General features: G+C 42.7%; 1 protein-coding gene across 2 annotated transcripts; it reads right to left on the bottom strand.

Moving 5' to 3' along the window:
* Positions 1 to 8412: 8412 nt before the first annotated feature.
* Positions 8413 to 18225, bottom strand: PCDH18 (protocadherin 18). 2 transcript variants are annotated; one of them, XM_030023104.2, is made up of 4 exons: positions 15250 to 18225; positions 14216 to 14304; positions 13917 to 14080; positions 8413 to 9597 (listed from the first exon to the last, which is right to left on the bottom strand). In XM_030023104.2, exons 1-4 carry the CDS (start codon positions 17755 to 17757, stop codon positions 8906 to 8908), a joined length of 3453 nt encoding a protein of 1150 aa, XP_029878964.1. In that variant the 5' UTR covers positions 17758 to 18225; the 3' UTR covers positions 8413 to 8905. The 2 variants fall into 2 exon arrangements, with proteins under 2 accessions (XP_029878964.1, XP_029878973.1); XM_030023113.2 differs by having other exon boundaries at positions 14216 to 14301; positions 15250 to 18224.
* Positions 18226 to 18606: the final 381 nt, after the last annotated feature.

Here is an 18606-nt window from a genome sequence, read left to right as displayed (position 1 = left end):
ACTGTGATAGCATAACTTGGTTCCTTACAGCAGTGCAAACACCATTCACCTATTGCACCACTGAAACTGTAATGCCCAAATTATATTAACTTTCTAAAAGATTTTAAAAGTTTAAATTATAGGACTCTCCATAGAGGAAGGTCAGACATAAGCTTCCACAAAACACAACAAAAATCCAAACCTGAGGATCTATAAGGATTTTAATATTACCCGCTGATATTTTGCAAAGATGATAAATAGATCACCACAAACATTTTTCTAGTCTGGATACAAATCAACCTGTTCCATTTAGTTAGGTGACCTAATTATCGTAAGAATTTAAGAAAGCCAGATGGGTCAAAATAAGCCCAGGTGGTCTCAAGCCTGCCAATTTACCAACCTTATGTTTTCATTTTATTTGAATAAAAAGTGTCCATCATTCTTTGTCAGAGGTGCACTAAGCTGCTGTGGTTGTTTGTCATCATTTGTATAAACGCCAACCAAGTTACCTGTCAGTTTGCAAATATTGTGGATAATAGGCATTACTTGAAGCAGCACAGGCCTGATTAACAAGAAAATTGGTGGGGTTTTTTAACCTATTCCTTTTCTTTTCTTCTTGCACAGTACTATATTAATTTGGAAATGGATTTTTTTCTACACACTGTCTCACACGCAGGCAGTACCTTCAGCTCATTAGACCACAAGGTTCTTACAATTAGCTTTTTCCAGGGCATCAGCAATCAGCCTCTCTTACTACTTCATCCAGGATTATACAGAAAGAGTCTGTTTGTGATCCACCCATACACGTAAAATTGATTACCAGGCTCACACGTGCCTCCCTTTCCATTTCAACCATGTTTTATAGCAATGCACTTTTAAATATGTAACAAATCTGTTTATGTGTAGAGAGAGCAACCATTTTATTTCAAGACCAGCTGGAGCCTGTGAAAAGGAGACACAAACACAATCCTCTCTCATCTAGACTTTGCTTATTTTCCTTGTCTTAGCTATTTTTTCTGTACATAATAGTAATTGGATAGCCTGAATTCTCCTTCTGAGATCTAAATATAATCATTGCTGAAGTCTTATCTTTTTAAAAGATAAAGAGACTAAGTTATGCCAAGTTATTATAACCACAGTACCATATGTGAGAGACTGCTTCTTTTTGCATACAGAGCAGCAAGAACACTTCCTTTTAAGGCATAATTCATGGTTTCGACTTAAGATCGCCATGGTGACCCTAGGACACTGCCTTACCAGCTGGAAACAAATCTTGCCAAGTGGGTAAATATTGCAACTCAAAAATACCATTTTGCACAGAATAATCAAGCACAAAAAAAAATTCAAAATTATCATTGTCCATATTTGCTGTAAAAGCCCTGCGGACTTTATGTGCAGAGATCTCTCCTAGAGCACATGGGACAGCATTGGCTTCCCAGTCCCTTTACTCCCTGCTGCTGGATTTATTTATTTTTTTCCCCCAAAATATGTCATTCAGCGTTTCAATGAGATGAAGGGTGTTAGTATCCCAACCAATGAGGGAAGGGACAAAACAATGAAGGAATTATTTGAATTAAACAAATAGGAAGTAGGCTTTCTCTCACACTAACTTTCACAGCAATTTAAGGCTAAATGCACACAAGAACATGCGTACCTTTTAATACAGTGGGACATGTACTCACACGCTTTCTGCGCAATACACGGGAAGAACTTTGCACTTGACAGGGAATGTCACACCTGAAACAGTCAGTGAGAAAAGCAGATGATGGCGGTATGGCTTAAACCTCCAGCCTACAGAGAAAGACCACCACCCACAGCCACGTCTGAACCATTTAGGCTGTGTGTTACTGGGCAGAGCCGCCCTAAAGCGCTGAGTTCGTGGTCACCCAAACAGCTGGCATGTAACGCAGATCCTGCAGCCGACCCTGTACTCCATGCTCTCATAGCTGCTTTCTCAGCAATGCTCAAACTACAACAGTTGCACGTTCACCGGTGACCGAGAGCACAGGTCTGGAGCAACCAATGCCAACCAAAGCCCAGACTACGCTATACTCGGGACCCACCTCTGCAGCACCATGCATGTCATCATGAGGAAGCCGTTAATTTTCAGCCAGATCAACTCTTTGAGCTGTTCCACACTATCTTTGTTCAAGCAACAGCGACAGCAAAGAGCACAGGCAAGAGTGCCCAGGAGGAGGGAGGGAGAAGATGGAAGAGCAGCATACTGGACTTGGATTAAAGCTAAAAGTTTAAAATAAATAAATAAATAAACAGTTAAAGCTAAAAGTTTTTTTAAAAATAAAACCCCACCGTGATCAAACCTATCTTCAGGACAAGAGCTTATGACAATTCTTCCTCACAAAATAAAAGTATATGAAAGCATAGTGGGTGCTTTTATCATTACCAGAGCTATGAGAAACCCTAGCGACAAATCTCTTTCTCTTCCCAGGGACCTTCAACTTCTTGTCCAAACCACTAGCCTACCATACAATTTCAATTTTTACCATTGAAGCTGCTGTCTTTGTTTAACATTTAAAACACATATTTTAAGCCACAGAGAGAAAGAGAACAAATGAGAGTTGAGGGTTGACTGCCTGGAAGGGCAGACAATTGCTTTTCAGTGCCTGTCGCAGCGTGCAGCCCTCTTTTTCCTCTTCCTGTATTTTTGTATTTTCTCTGGAGTCCGGTCTTGCGTGCGTGTTCAGATAGGCAAACCTCCGCAGCACTGAGGCCCTGAAATGAGTTAGGCAATGGATCGCTTGCCTCCCCATCATTTAGGCACTCAGACATTGACAGACTTTGGTGTGACCCGGCACAGATATTTTCCACATCTAGAGAATTTAATGTAGTATTTATGTGGGAACATTTAAAGTCAATCATGTATATGTCAAGAGTCATTGGCAATGCTACAAGTCATAGACATAAAATCAATCAATAAGTAGACATCCATGTTTTGAGATTGTACATTTAGGATTTAGATGATAAAAATTATCCTAGATGAACTTACGGTTACTTAAGAGATTTTGTAGCTCTAAACCACAGTATGCTTAAAAATATTTTGCTTCACCAATAGGTAAAGAGAAGTCCCACTCGAGCCACGCAGCTTTCTTCTGTGACTTTGTAAACTTCTGAAGTTTACCTGGTATTTGTTGTATGTGGTCGTTACAAGGATAAAAGTCCTTCAAGAGATATCTAGGTTATGTATAAGGGGTGCTGTTGATTCATTACATAGTGCTTTCTTCTCTTGAATCGGTACTAAACCAAAGTCATGCAATGAAACTAGACGCATGGTGATACTTTAAATGCTTCATGTAAGCTGTAAAACAGTTTGCATGGTCTTTTCTCACTGTATTTCCCACAGTGCTATTTGGGTAAGTGGTGGGAGAATGTGTGCACTGGTCAAATTTCAGCTTAGGTTAGGTTGTTACCCACTTCTGTCAGTGTCCCTTGAGTTTTAATTAAACAAGGTATTATTTACCAATTCTGTTGTAAATAGTTTTTGCAGTATGGTTTAAACTGTTCCTGTGCGTCTCTTCAGAGAGGCTTTTTTTTCAGTAGTGAGTTAAATGATCCCAGAATACTTTTTTTTTTTTTTCAAGTGTGCAGTCATTTATGGTTCTACAGCTCCAAGGATGTAAAGTGCAACAGGGTTGCTAATTATGAATATTTTTTCATTGACTGAAGTTACAATATTATCACTTCCTTTTTTTATTTATATAAACTGCATTACAGAATATGTTGCAGGACAGCTTTTATGTGCAGACAGAGTCTGACCCTGGGCTACACTTTCAGGCACAATTTCATTCCTTTCTGTAACAGTCTGCATTGTTGAAAGAAAATGTATGTATACTCTAGTCTCCTAGGGATCTCAATTTAGGTAGTATGTTAACCTAATGCTAACTAAACAAGAGAGAGCTCTTTTTGCATTTGTTCTTTAAAGCAACTTGGACCAACTCCACATGTTGTCCTTCCTGACGAAGTTTAAACATAAGATTTTCTTCACAAATCCAGCCCTTTTTTTTTTTTTTTCACAGCTTGCAGGCAGACTTTGGCTGTAGGTGCTGCACTATGGCAAGTTTATGTTTCATATATGCAGCTGACAATCAAGGTTTTCAAGTCTTCTAATCTTTGGAAGCATCGGACATTCTCTGCAGGTTGCAGAGAAGAGGAGGAAATTAAATTTCCTGGCATTTTCTATGAATTTCAATTTTTCATTAAAAAGAGATAGGAAACCGTAAAGGTTAAATATTTTGTGGTAGCTTTTGTTTGCTTTCTATTGTTGTTCTTAAACCAAGTAATTATAAACCCGACCAGGGTGTAGAATGCAACAAAGGCATTATTGACAGCCACATCCTCCACATCCTCTCAATGTGTTTATCCTAATGGACACCAAATAGTAAAGTGCAATGCAGTGGTTACAGAAATATTTTAAACACAAATTAAATAAGTGGTCAAACAACCCACTATCTCTGATCATTATTTCAGTACATTTTGGGGTTTATCCATTTCAGAAGTGACTAAAAAGGAAAACATACATGGAGTCTGGAGAAAAATAGTAGTTGAGCATCCATTAATGAAGCTTTGTATGCTTGTATTTGTTCAAAAGTCTTACTAATTTCATCTATGGTAGCAATGACAGAACCACCAGCACCTAGTAATAACTAGTATTTTGGTAATTAATATTTGCTGACTTTCATGACGTTTTCTGTCATTATGATGCCAAGGAGCAAAACTTTTTGGCTTCAAGGATAAAACTGTGCCAAGCATTTATAGAAGTGCTAGCAACCTAGTGCTCTAGACAGAATAATCATGCTCATGCACATCATCAACTCCTAACCCTCTATTAGTTGTCAAAACATAACAAATCCAGATTTTTTTAATATATATATATTTTTTTTTTTTTAATCTGTGTAATATCAGTTTTCCCTGTTCTTGACATAAAAGAGATTTGGTGCTAGGGTTTTTATATATGTGTACACACACACACACACATATACATATTTCTCTCATTTATAAGGGAAGCCTGAGAAAAAGAGGGACTCTAAACTGAGTAGGATTAAGAGAGATTTTTTCCCTCATTTACCACAATCTACAGATCTTTTAGCAAGCTCCCTATCTGTAATAAATGCAGCTCAAACTCCAATGCATTTCAGATATAATCTAAGTAAACATTTTTGCTCCTGGAGACTGGTCTTATAACTGGTCTCTTTACATGATAAGACTCTTGCAGCAATGCACATACCAAATACTATTACTGTGTGTTGGTACAGAAATCCCCTCTAGGAAAACCTTACGTATTTTATGATATTTGGATGCGTAGCGCTACCAGAGAAATTCATTGCAATCCATTTTTGCTAGAAAGCCCCCTCTGCAAACAATGGCTCTTTAAATCATTGAGACTATCCATGTGACATGGGCCAGTGGGCATAAACTGATTTAAGGATTTTAAATTTAAAACAGGTTGGTAATCCTTAGTGGATGATGTGACTGTGAAAATGGAGCTTATCAGGCTGCCCTGCAAGTCTGTAGCCAGTGCAAACCAGTCTGAGCCTGAAGGTCTAATGTTTCCTCTTCTAGAAATGGGAAGCAATATCTATCTGCATTAATTTATGAAGGAGGAATCTACACCACTTGAAGGAGAGTTTCATTCTCAGCTGCTGATTTCGTAACAGCAATGTGCTACCCATGTCAATAGAAAACTAAAATAATTTCCAAGTTTAATAGCTATTGTCAAACTACCATCTTCACACACTTTTAACACAACCGCCAGTCCCCCCTTCCTGTACGCCTCACGCACCATATGTGCCCAGGCTGGAATCAAATAACCAGTGATTTCCTAAGCAGGCATGAGTTTTGTCTTGAGAGTTGCTCTGCCCGAGCCTCCCTGTCCCGTTCCGCTCCTGTGCGAAGTCAGCGGCAGGGAGGTGCAGCCGGGCACATCAGACCTTGCCACCCCGTACAGTCACCCAATAAAAGGCATTGAGCGTGCGGGAATTCAGGAATCCAGTGGAGCTTACAATTACACATGAAAAATTAGGGCAAGAGAAGATTTGAGGAATGTGTTAACTAGACCCAGCTGAAGACGTAGAAACTGGGAATTTCAGCCACGGGCAATGTTATTGGGACACCATGTACTTTGTAAACACGGGAGCACAGCCACGCAGGGTTAGTACATGGGGAAGACTGACTTAAGGGAAGCAGAGTTAGAGAACTGAGAGGGAAAGAGAATGAGGTGGGGGTGAGGGAACTTGGAAAGCAGGACTAAAACTGGATACTGATGGAGAGGGAAACTGGGGCGGGGGGAGTTGAGGTGAGGCAGAAACAACTTAGCCGAGGAGGACACCATGCCCTCGCGAACTTCAGGCCTTGATAGGACTGCTACAGCATCTAGACTGGTTTCAGAGTCAACCTGACTTTGCTGATAAAGAGGCCAGACTTGGGATGAACGTGGGGCATGAGACACTGTCAGGGAGCACCAAGAGCCGGGCTGCTCTGGGGAGGGGAGCAAGAGACAGGCCAGGAGCTGAGAGCAGTCCCAACACAGGCAGCACCCTCCCTGCCAAAGCGCCGTCCTACAGTACCTGAAAGCAGCAGGCTGAGCCAGGTGCCGGTAATGGGATCCATTGACAGGCCCCAATACGGCAAGGTGACAAACGGGGGTGAGGGTCTATCCAAGGACTCCTGTCAGCAGCAGCGGGATACGGGGTTGGAGACGTTGCTAAAAAGCAAGTCCCAGGTCCATCGAGGAAGCAAGGGTAGGGACCAACAGCTCACACAACAGCTGGATGCCCCAGGCTGAGCTTAATGAGCTCCGGAGCCCTTGGGGTGAGGGGGAGTGGAAGGGTGGGACCCAGGTGAGGCTAGCTGGGGCCATTAAGGCCTATTAGTGGGGAGGATGGGGGAAAAACAGGGAAGAGGTTTTCAAATATTTGATAAATGAGACGTTATGTCTTCTTCTTTTCAGTAACAGACATTCGCTCAATGAGACTGAGGTTTCGTTGGCATTCAAAGGTGCTATAACAACTCTCCAAAACAGAAACAGAGCCTCCGTTGCCAGAGGATCTTCTTGTACCAATGCTGGTAAGCCAGTTCCCTTAAACGTGTAAGTCATATTGACAAAATGACACCTTGATAGTTTCATATGCCAATATGGATACTTGGTTAGAAGTCTGAGGTCCTGGTATTTCTAACCAGCATAGCTATACTCATGAACTCCTGAAGTGTAATCAAGTTGAGAAACTCTCCATTGTTCAGGTGTCAACAAATGTCTACACGTCTACAAATGTCACACCTACAGCACTCTGAAACCAATAATGAGATTAAAGTTTCCTTACACACAGACCAAACAAATAAAGCTTATGCACACAACAAAATTCTGGCTTTTTTAGGTAACATTAAACAGGATTTTTCTGTATCTACCATTAAAAAATACCCTATAGGGCACTTTACAAGTGCAATTCTCCAGAATAAAGGTATGTGCCAGTTTTTACACCCAGGTTCACTTGGATTATTTCAACAGTTTTTCACACTTCTGGTAAAAAATATACCCTATAAAAAATATGCATCTGCAGCTCTGAATGAAAGCCCAAAATACCAGGTTTTCCAGCCATCTCTTAATAACTTACACTCTCCTGAAATGAGCATCAGGAGTCCAGAACCCACCCATATTTTTCAACTGTAAAATCAGTTTCTTTACTATTACAAAAATCTCCCTGTGTATGATGGGCTAAGCAAAAATGTTTTTGAAAAAAAGGAACTTAAGGGACCACATTGACTTTTATCTGAGAAATAATTAGTTATATCACCCCCCCAGTGGTGATGGCACCATGGCATAAATTACTGTTTTCATTGAGCTAGCTTCAGTACGGGGAGAAACCCCACTACGGAAGGATGGAATTCAGCAAGAACCAATGTACCTGCAGGATAGCTCTTTTCTAGGAAGTTTAAGTATTTCTGTACTATTTTGCAAATTCAAGATAGGCATGCTTACAGCAGAGGCAAAATATAGCTATCATCAGCTGTTTTCCTGGGAGACAAGACATTCCTTTTATTTTGATGTCATTCACAAGGGGAAAGCAGTCAATTGCAATTTTTTATTTACATAAATTGAGAATTCAGCTTGAGGTCAGGAAAGCTGATTTTATTGCTGTCTTTCAAGTATACAGCGCTCACTTCAACTGGCTTTGCAGCGTAACAACAGCAGAACAAATTTACCTTTTTCTGCAGAGATAACATTGGAAGTCCCATCACTGAATTCCATGATTTGTTCACTTGGGAAAACACTTACTTGTAAAAGAGAGGAAGACCCCAGCCTGCAATAATCCATTAGGTAGATGGGAAAATGATTCTGTAGACCAAAAGCATCAAAATAAAAAGGACATTTTGGGTTTCATGGGAGTTGACAACTCTTTATTATAAGAATGAAGCATTGCAACAAGGTGTTGGATCATTTATTGAAATCAATGTTTGCATAACTTTTCAGTGGTTTGAAGTCGTATTTCTAACATTTGAGACCTAAAAGAAATAATAAGGGAAAGCAATATCCCTCCCTCCTTTTTTTTTTTTTTTTTTTTTTTTTCCAAACATGCCTGTGTGGCAAGAATGCTGGAAGTTTGACAAGGGTGGTACCATCTATATACATTTAGGAAAACATGCTTGCTGTGGGTGTACAAAAATAAAATTTATTTGTTAAATTACACATAAATATAAGGTACAAATGTATTTTTAAAATACAGATAAAGATAATCACACTTGCATTGTGTACATATGAAAATACAGTATTTTAATATTCAACATACACAGACACATTTATGATAAATGCAACTAGTTGGCAATGCCAGTTCTTCTCAGTCTGTTTTTTGTTCTTTTTTTTTTTTTTCTCCCTTCAAGTTTTCCATAAATATGGAAAAATAGGCTTTTGAAACAATTAGTTCTGCCGGACATCTTGCAGCAGCTTGTTAATTTCTGCCACCAGCTCACTGGCATCCATGAGTTCATGTTTACCGTCACTGAGGTGGTTGAGCACGTTGTCAAAATCATCTTCTTCGTAATTCTCTGGGATCTCCTCCATGGCTGGCAGCCATTTAGAGGAAGGCTGCGCGCTCGAGTGAGTCCCCAGAGCGGGCCCGTTGTTGGCAGGATTTTGGAAATGTGTGCTGGCTGCCCAGGCTGCCACCCCCTGTGGATAATTTACAGTCTTGGCTGGCAAATGTCCCTTCCTGCGCTCCAACGAGTTGGAGCGATCCATCTCATTGCACTCCGTGTAGGCATCCAGCGAGGGAGGCAGCAAGCGCTGGAAGACGCTGCTCATTTCAGAGAGGAGAGAGGAGGTACAGGTGTCCCCTGACTCCTCCTCGCTCTGGCAGTCTTTACCAAACGTTGAAAAGCTCTTCTTCTTCTCGCTGGCGTCAGCAGGCTGTGGATCTTCCTCGAGGCCCTGCTGCGGCTGCTGCTGCTGTTGCTGCTGCTGCAGCTGCAGCTGCTGCTGGGGCGACTGGAACTCCTCCCCAGGGATGAACATGTTACTTCTGTAATCGGAGGAGGGAGAGGGCAACGGTGGCATCCAGCACTGGTCGGAGTGCCCCAGAACCCTGCACTCCTCCGTGCACAGCCGCATCGCTGCAAGAGAGAGAAGAGGAGAGTGAGCATCCCCCTCCTGTTGCAGATATCACTTACATTGGCAGGGACTAACACAAGGACTGAACTTCTCCGAAGACGTTCAAGTCTGGCGTTTGGGTTCACTTTCTGTGTGCAGAAAGGTAGCAAATACAAATGGTCTGGATCTAAATGTACTTCTATTTCTGAATGGTCTCAGAAAATGAGAACAATAAATGCAGAACATGTAAGACAGTAATGCGATCTCTTAACTAGGGCTGAAGATAAACACGTAAATCCAGGTGGAAAACAAGGACTTGTGACTTAAAGCCATTCGTTCCCTTTGTACAGTGCTGTTTCAGTAAAAAAAAAAAAAAAATTAAAATAAAAGGAAGGTGTTTCAACCTCCAAGCATTTACTTAAGGTTTAGTGAAGTCTTCCACGTGCAATTAGAGAAGCATATCAGAGTAATAAAGTGGGAATAAATGGAGAGGGGAAATAAAGAAGAAAGAACAATAAAGTGCAGAGGGATCTCCCTCTTCATTAACACACCTCCTTTTGATCTGACAATGAGGTGTATGTTGAATACGAGGTGATCCACTGCCATATTACCTTTTTAACTGAATCAGTTAAATTTTAATCCAGTATCAGAATACCTGGGGCTTAATTCACACCTCATGTGACTCCGGTGTTTATACTGAAGTTACTCTGAAGTGTATTTGAAGCTCTGTAGCTCAGGTTACTGTACCATGCTGGCTCAGGCGTTGGCACAAGGGGGGCTCTAACCCACAAGGTGGGCATCCAGGCCAGCCAGGAGGGCTGAAGAGCAGAAGACAACAGAGCCGCTCTTTCAGCTGCTTGGTTTTAGTGGTGTCTCTCAGGGAGAAGCAATGTGATGGGGCAAACGACTGCATCCCTGGGAGCTACGCTGGTCTGAACTGGCTCACGGAGGGGCACTGCAAGAGTCCTCTGCAAAGACCTCTCCCACTGCAGAGGCCTGGGAAAGGTCCCTGGAAGCAGAGACAGGCAAAGCCCTCTTTGAGGGACCTGCAAAGAGGGATGTGCCAGGAGAGAGGCCAAATTTTCCTCTCCAAAGGGAACCCACTCTGTAGGACACGAAGCCTCGGCTCAGCCTGGGTGCTGTCTGGGTGCTTGGCAGACCTGCTGGAAAAGACCTAGGTGCTGCAGGGGCCACTACCTTGAATTTGAGTCACATAGTTCAAAAGAAAGTTTTCAGAAATGCCAGACTCTTTGCATTATGCATATTTTGACTGTAAGAAGCTTTTGCCCTAATTCTCTGTCAATTAATGGTTAGATTATCCCACACAGAAGGGAGTTTCTTTTTCTTTCTCTTTTTATATATTGGATACACCAGAAATGCTTGCAGTCATGCCCTGTAAGATTTCCTCACTTTCTCATCACATTTCCCATCTGGCTCTGGATCCACTTAGTTTATCAAAAAATCTTTTTGCAGTGGTGTAAGCAGAGCTGAACAGAGTATTTCAGCTTAGGACATACCAGTGATTGATAAAGTCCTACTTTCACACTGTCAGCGTTATTTATCTCTGCGCTTTACACAGCCTATCATATTGTTTGCTTTCCTAATGCCCTTTCCATTCCTTTGAGTATAAACTTTCTCTGTGTCTTACATGTGAGAGTATGAATTTCTTCAAGAATACAGGTTCAGGCTGCAGGCTGGATATTGCGCAAGCTATTGCAAATGGCCTGCTGGTCCGGTGAGCTTCAAACAAAGCAACCTAGAAAATATCAGTGGCTGAAGTTTTGATACAAGTGACTGAAATACCTTCAAGTGCTTTGTTCCCATGTATGAAAAGCACGTGTGCTGTTTTACAGAAAATGCCTAAAAGTTAGAAAGGTGAAAAGATATCTAAGTGATCCGTGGTGCTTGGACCAGCTCTCAACTCATCCCAGAAGGCGAGGATTACTGTTCTAACTAAGAAGACTCCTGTAAATTAATGAGACACTTTCAATGGTCTAGCATTTCATTAGTAGTGAGGGTTATCTTATTGTGAGTTTTGTTACTGATGTTATCAGGGTTGGTTTTGGTATAAAATAATAAATTGTGACATTCCTGAACATAAGATCAAAAGACACTCTGAGGAAATTGAATGGTGTCACAGCCTGTCCTTAAATCAGCAATAAATAAATAAAAAAAAACAGATGCACAACAGCTTTTTTTTTTTTTTTTTTTTTTTTTTTGGCCAGGACTTAAAGCTTATTGGTGAAGGTTTAAAAGAGAGAGAGAAAGAAACAAGTCTTTCAAGGACAGTTATGGAACTTGCTGATCATGTCATTTTTGGAGTTTCGAGTGACTGGCTCCATTCCTTTCCAGTTCCACCTTAAAGGGACAAACTGAAAGGACTTTCTCGCAGCATTTTGCCTGTGTCCAGACTGGCAATGCAAAAACCTTTCAAAATGGAGAACAGGAAACCTCCAGGAAGTTTTTTTTCTTTTTCTTTTTATTTGTTTGGATTGCAGATCAATTCAGGTCTCATCTGAACAGGTTCAGCATACTTATCTGGCAGATTAAGACCACGCGTAGCGGCAGATGGACGTCTGGGTGAGATTAAATGCCCGTCTTGATAGCCCAACCCAGTTCCGTCTGCACTCAGCAGGAGTTTTCCTTACTTTGAATGCAATTAGCCGGGCACTTTTGGAAATCCTACCCTTTGGCTTCCTGTTTAGAGACCAAATTGCAAGAGCTGAAAAGGAGTCATGGGCATTTCAGCTAGCCAAGAGGGTAACCGCTCCCGCCTGCTGGCAGCCCCCAGCTGCCCACCGGGAAGGAGACAGCTCTTCCTTGGCAGAAGCGGGGCTGCATGCCAGTGCAAACACCATTGCACTTGGAAGTTCCCCGGGCAACTGAGAGCTCCAGCAGATCCCTCCCTGCCTCCTTGCTAAGCATAGGAGAGAATGAGACAGGCCTTGTGCTAGCTGGCAGAGGGGGAAGTAATAGGAGCTGGGGGCGATGAGGATAAAAAGTATATTAGGACTCCAGATTTCGGTTAAGGATTCTGAAAAAACAGTAGCTTTTCAAGGTCTCTGGTTTTGAAACATTGGGTACATAAGACTGAGTTGAGGAGGTAGGTGAGTGCCTGGGTAGGTGATACAAGACCCAGTCTGGAGCAAAATATACAAAGAAATTTTTAAAGTTAAAATGTATAAGAAGAACAAATTAGACTTTTGGGGTTTACTCCGGCCTAGCCTAACAGCACATTTGTCAGGGTAAAACACCCCAAGGTCAGGTACAATTCCCCTCACTGGTGTTATCCCTGGCAGCAGAGGGAAGGAGCTGCAGCGCTGCAGCTCCTCTCCTCCAGCCCTGGGCAATATGTGGGGGTCACTTTAGGAGGGAATATGTGCTGCACCACCCCACAAAGCAACGTGCCCCCGTGTATAAAGTGACTTTACTAAACTTCTTAAGTTTACACTCTTGGTTCAGTGAACCACACCGAAATCATCCGGCCCTGTCGGTTATAGAGAGAAAACTGAATACGATCTGAAATAAGTACGAGATCTAGGTTACAACCAGTGGCTGTATAATTATTAAAGTAATTACAAAATTCTCATATCTCTACTTAGCCTGATTTCCCATGGCCTCTTTTATTCAACTTATAACCGGGCATAAATTTAAAAGCGGTACTTCATACACGTGAATATGTACGTGTGCGTTTATCTTACTTTCACTCACCCTTTTCTAGCTTTTTTCTTTTCTGCCCTCTGCCCCGGAATTGTACCTCTTAAGCTTTTTCTTCTAGAAATTAGGGTTGCAAGATTTAAAGGCTGGGACATATTTAGATCCTCCCCTTGCCACTCAAGTTCATTTTTCAGTGGGAAAAAATACACTTTTCTTTCTTCTCCATCCATATTTCTAAACCACTTTCAGAACCCATTTCTGAATGGTAGAAGTTTGTATCGTATGAATCAAACCCACTGTGGAAAATGTATCTCCCAAATTATAGTGCAGTGTATTTTTAACAAACCACAACTGCCTGGCTTTGCAAAAACATCCACCCAGTCATTAAAAGTCTAAGGACAGGCAGCAGATCGTGCTTTTGGGGGGAATTTGGAGCCAGCTGAAGACGATGTGAATAATAGAAAAAAGTAGGCATTGCTCTGGGCACATTTTCAGTTGTGTCTGAGGCTTCGTTTTACTAGATATGTGAAGGCTTCAGCTCAATATTTATCATGAGGCAGAGTAAAAAGGAAGGAAATACAGGGCTTGAAAGCTAAAGAATTTTTGCTTTCTCAGTAGTAGCTTTATCAAAGTGACAGCCAGGCAGCACTGTAAATAAACTGTTCAGCTTCCATTGTGCTCTTACCTGCAGGAATCCTCCCATCTGTAAGGAAAAGGTCACTGAATCCTTCCCCGAGAAGTCTGTCAATTGGAGACTCTCTCCCCAAATCATAATCACTGTCTCCAGCTTCACTATCACCCCGGCCACTGTCTTTCAAGCTGAATTTATCCATATCTTGTAAGGCATATCTGTGAAGAGAATTGGGGTGATGGTGGAATTAAATTATCTCACGTAAGTTATATTCCACTTTTTGATTAAACATACATGTCTATATTTTCTGATACACGTACAGGCGTAAGTAGCAGAACAGTCCAGATCCTTACCTGTAGCTTCTGGAATACTTGTTTCCTCGAAAACTTGGCCTTGGTTGATACTGGCCCTGGTGAAGCATCGAGAGAAGCTGAGAAACCTGCTAAAGAAAAGGTGAAAAGACTGATTCCTCGAAATGAAATCTCAAATACCTAGTTGTAAACCCACTAACTCACTTCTCAGGTTGGTTTGTTGGGTGTTTGGGTTTTTTTCCTTTAAAGTTTAATTAAATCAAATTCCTGCACATATATAATGAAGTACAGCAGACTATTTTGTAGTATAGTGTCTGCCACAGGAAACACCTGAGGACCATGTACCATGAGGAAATGCACTGCTGTTCATTAGCCTCTGAGCTCATAATAATTAATTCATTAACAAGTAAAATAAGTAATTAAACAGAGGTGGAGTTTTGTTTTAATAGATTAGAACCAACCCTTTACCATTCCAGGATTTTAATTCAAAATAAAACGTCATTGCTCTGCGTGTAAAGAGTTACCAGGACACAGCTCTCATTTAAGCCATTACATGGCATTTGCAGCAAAAACTGGGATGGGTAGTCTCCAAGTTTGAGATACTACAATCATATATTACAAGAGCTGCACTTAAAATGTGTCAGTGTTTAACCTTTTAGTTATCCTTCCCCAGTAATGAAAGAATTTCCTGTATTGTTTCTCTACACAAATACTTGGGCACTCTTTCTTAAACTGAGCTATACAGAGGGAAAGGGAAGGCAGGGAAGAAAGAAGGAAAGAGGAGTAAACCAGAGCAGAGTACTGTCTATGTTACACTCCATTGTTTCGACCTTACAGGGAAGAACCAAGAAGTAATTCTATCAATAATAGATTTAATCCTGTTCCCCACAGTAATGGGTTCCATCGATATTGGAGTAAAACTGCAAAGCTGTGACATCTAAAGAGAAATCCATAACACATTCTCATTGGGCATAGATCTAATTGGCATTGCTCTCGCAGGCTGCATGCAGAGTACCTCCATGCTCCCAAGTGAATGCGTGAGCAAAGGGATGTGCAAAACGAGGTATGGACCTTACCTCAACAGCCGGAGTAGCATGGGTGAGTTCCAGGGAGAAATTTTCGGGCACGTGGTTAGAGGAGATTGTCACCAGGCTGTTCAGCGATTGGTGGCTGTGGTGGCTCTGCCGGCTGCTCATTTGTCCCCTTTCCAGGGTCGGAGATGATGACGGAGAAGCTCTATGGTGAGATCTGATGGGTAAAGTGCCATTAACCGTTGGCACTAACGTAATGTCCCCTTTGTGGATCTGTCTGGAGGGTCTTTTTGGGTGGTGCTGGTAGGTCGATTCTGCCACACGACAGTTGTAGGACCTGGTGTCCTTTTTCTCTCGATTACATCTTGTAGCAAAGATAACCATAATGACCAACAACACGGCACATATTGATCCTAAGGATATAATCGTTATCATGGAGACGTCTAGGGAGGGTTGGCTTACCAAAGTTGCTTCCGTGCTTGAAAACGAATAAACGTACTCAAAAACGGTACATTTCAGAAGTGCTTTAGTACTAAGCTGAGGACTGCCTTTATCCTGGACTATCACAAAAAACTCCCATTGTTTTGCCGGAACTGATTCGACACTCACATTGATAGAGATGTCACAAGTTTTGGGATCCATCACAAAGATGCTGTTTTCCTTGTCAGCTGCTGCTATGGAGCAGCTGAGTTCAGAGTTCATACCAGAGTCTCTATCTGTAGCCCTTATCCTGGTGACAAGAAAGCCAATTCCAGCATCTTTAGGGATTGAGATTTCTGCTGTGCTGTTGCGGAGCGCTGGCCCCACGATGACAGGAGGGTTGTCATTTTCGTCAATGATGGTTAGTACAACCGTGGTATTGCTAACAAGCTGCTGACTCCCTCCATCCCTAGCTTGAACCATAAAGGCTATTTGGTTTACTTCTTCATGATCAAAGGTTCGCAGGGCATAGATCGCCCCGTTGGAGGGGTCGATGGTCACATAGGTGGTTATAGAACTTCCCAAAACAGAGCTCTCCAAAATAGTGTAGGTCACCTGCCCGTTGTCGCCTAGATCTGGGTCTGTGGCTGTGACTGACGTGATGTACGCTCCCGGAGAGTTATTTTCCAAGATAACAACTTCATATCTGTTTGTCTGGAAGCGGGGTGGGTTGTCATTTTCATCACTGATTTGGACAGTAAAGTGTTTCACTGTGGAGAGGCTTGGCGTTCCCTTGTCCTCCGCTATTACAGTCAAGCTGTATTCAGATCGCTTTTCCCTATCTAGAGTGGCATTAGTCAAGATTAAATAGTTATTTTCGTAAGTCTTTTGAAGTTTAAAGTGGCCATGTCCGTGGAGCTTGCAAACTATCTCTCCATTCAGGCCAGAGTCCTTGTCTTGCACTCTGACCAGGGCAACAAAAGTGTCCAGGGGTGACCCTTCAGAAATGTAAGCTATCTCTTCTTTCTCGGGGGACATCAGGTTTAAGTTAATTTCGGGTCTGTTGTCATTCACATCCACAATTTTAATTATAATTTTGCAGTGCGCTGGAATAGAATTTGGCCCCAAATCCTGAGCCTGAGCATCAATTTCATAGGACTTGGTTACTTCGTAGTCCACTTGCTTCAGGAGGGTCAGATGTCCTTTTTCCGAATCTATCTTAAAAGTCTCTATAATTTTGGCAGACACATGACTACTAAAAGAGTACACGACTTTACCGTTAGCGCCCTCATCTGGATCAGTAGCATTGAGGTCTATGAGCAAAGTCCCAATCGGTGAATTTTCTAAGAGTTGGATTATATACGACTGTTGCTCGAAAACGGGGCTGTTGTCATTGGAATCCGAAATGCTTATTTTCAGGAGGGATGATCCGGACCTCTGAGGCACCCCTTTATCTGAAGCGGTGAGTTGGAGTTCGTAACTTGACTTCAACTCCCGGTCCAGCTCCCTAACCACGATCAGCTCTGCATACTTAGCACCATCAGTCCTGGTTCTCACCTCAATACTGAAAAAATCATTTGCAGAAAGGGAGTAAGTGTGAAGGGAGTTGTCTCCTACATCTGGATCAAAAGCGCTGTCCAAAGGGATCCGGGTTCCTACAGCTGCGCTCTCGGATATTTCGATAGGGATAAGAGCTCTGGAAAACTGGGGAGAGTTGTCATTAATGTCCAGCACTTCAACTTCAACATGGAAAAGCTGCAGATGCTCAGTGGGCAGAGTGATCACATCAAACTCTATGGAGCAGTTTAAGTTTTTCTGGCAGAGTTGTTCCCGGTCAATTTTAGCTCCTATGCTGATTTCTCCATTATCCTCACGGACTACGAGCAAGGGAGAATTCCCCCTCTGCATGGCTCGAAAACGAACCGAGGAAGGGTTAGGCATTTTTAATAAAACATCAGCTACATCCTCCGACAGTCTTGCAATTACCGATCCAACTCTCTGCTCCTCATAAATCCTGTATTTCAAATTCTTGCCCAGCACAGCCTTATTGAGAGATATTATCATCAGTGCAAAAATGAATATAAAGTGCATTTTACTGCCGACTCGGTGCATCGGTAAGTTTTTGCAATTCATTTCTCCCAGCAAGTTAAAAAGCAATTATTTCGACTTCCTCCGGTACCTTAAACCCAGCGCACATCTGGTCCTTCAAAACTTGCGAACGCCTTTTTTCTAGCCAGCCAAGTATTAATATCTTACCGGATCAGAAAAGTTTGCTTTGCTTTTTTTTTATACACACCGTGCCAGGACATCCAGCTACAATCTGTACGCAATCCACGCTTTCTCATTTGACTCCCCGCTCCTCTTCCAGGACGAAACGGGTCAGGGCAGGGTGCTGCTCCTCTCCGGCCGGCGGCATCCAGGGACCGCCGGGAAAAGCCAGCGGGATCCGCAGCCTCTCCTCCGGCGGAGCTCCTCTCTCCTTCCCTCTCCCCCGCTCGCCGCCAGACTAAACACCCTCGCTCGCCGGCTCCAGCCTAAAATCCTCCGCAACTTCACTCCAACTCCCCAGACAAAGCTTTTTTTTTTTTTTTTTTTTTTCCGGCTTTTTTTTTTTTTTTTTCCCCGGCATGTGCTGAGTCCCGGCCAGCCAATCAGCCCGCCGACCCACCGGGGACAAGCGCGGCCGCCCCGCAGCCCTCCGCGCCGGGGAGGGGGGGGGAGTGGGAAGGGGCGGGGGGGGGGGGGGCGGCTCCTCCGCCAGCCCGTGTGCCGCCGCGAAATGGCGGGTGGGGGGGCGTTGGGAGTGGGGGTGAGGGGGGGCGGGCACACAAACCACTAAAGGGCAACTTTAAATCAACTTCTCCCCCCCCCCCCCCCGCGCAGCATTTTGAGGGCACTTTCGAGCGGTTTGGGGTTTTTTTTGTGATTTTAATTCCTCCCCTTCCTGCCACGAAAAGCGCGATCACGCATTTACATAGTTTT

The sequence above is a fragment of the Aquila chrysaetos genome, chromosome 1 (assembly GCF_900496995.4).
Source record: "Aquila chrysaetos chrysaetos chromosome 1, bAquChr1.4, whole genome shotgun sequence".
NCBI lineage: Eukaryota > Metazoa > Chordata > Aves > Accipitriformes > Accipitridae > Aquila > Aquila chrysaetos.
Note: the sequence above shows the minus strand (reverse complement) of the source record. Positions and strands in the feature narration are given on the sequence as shown.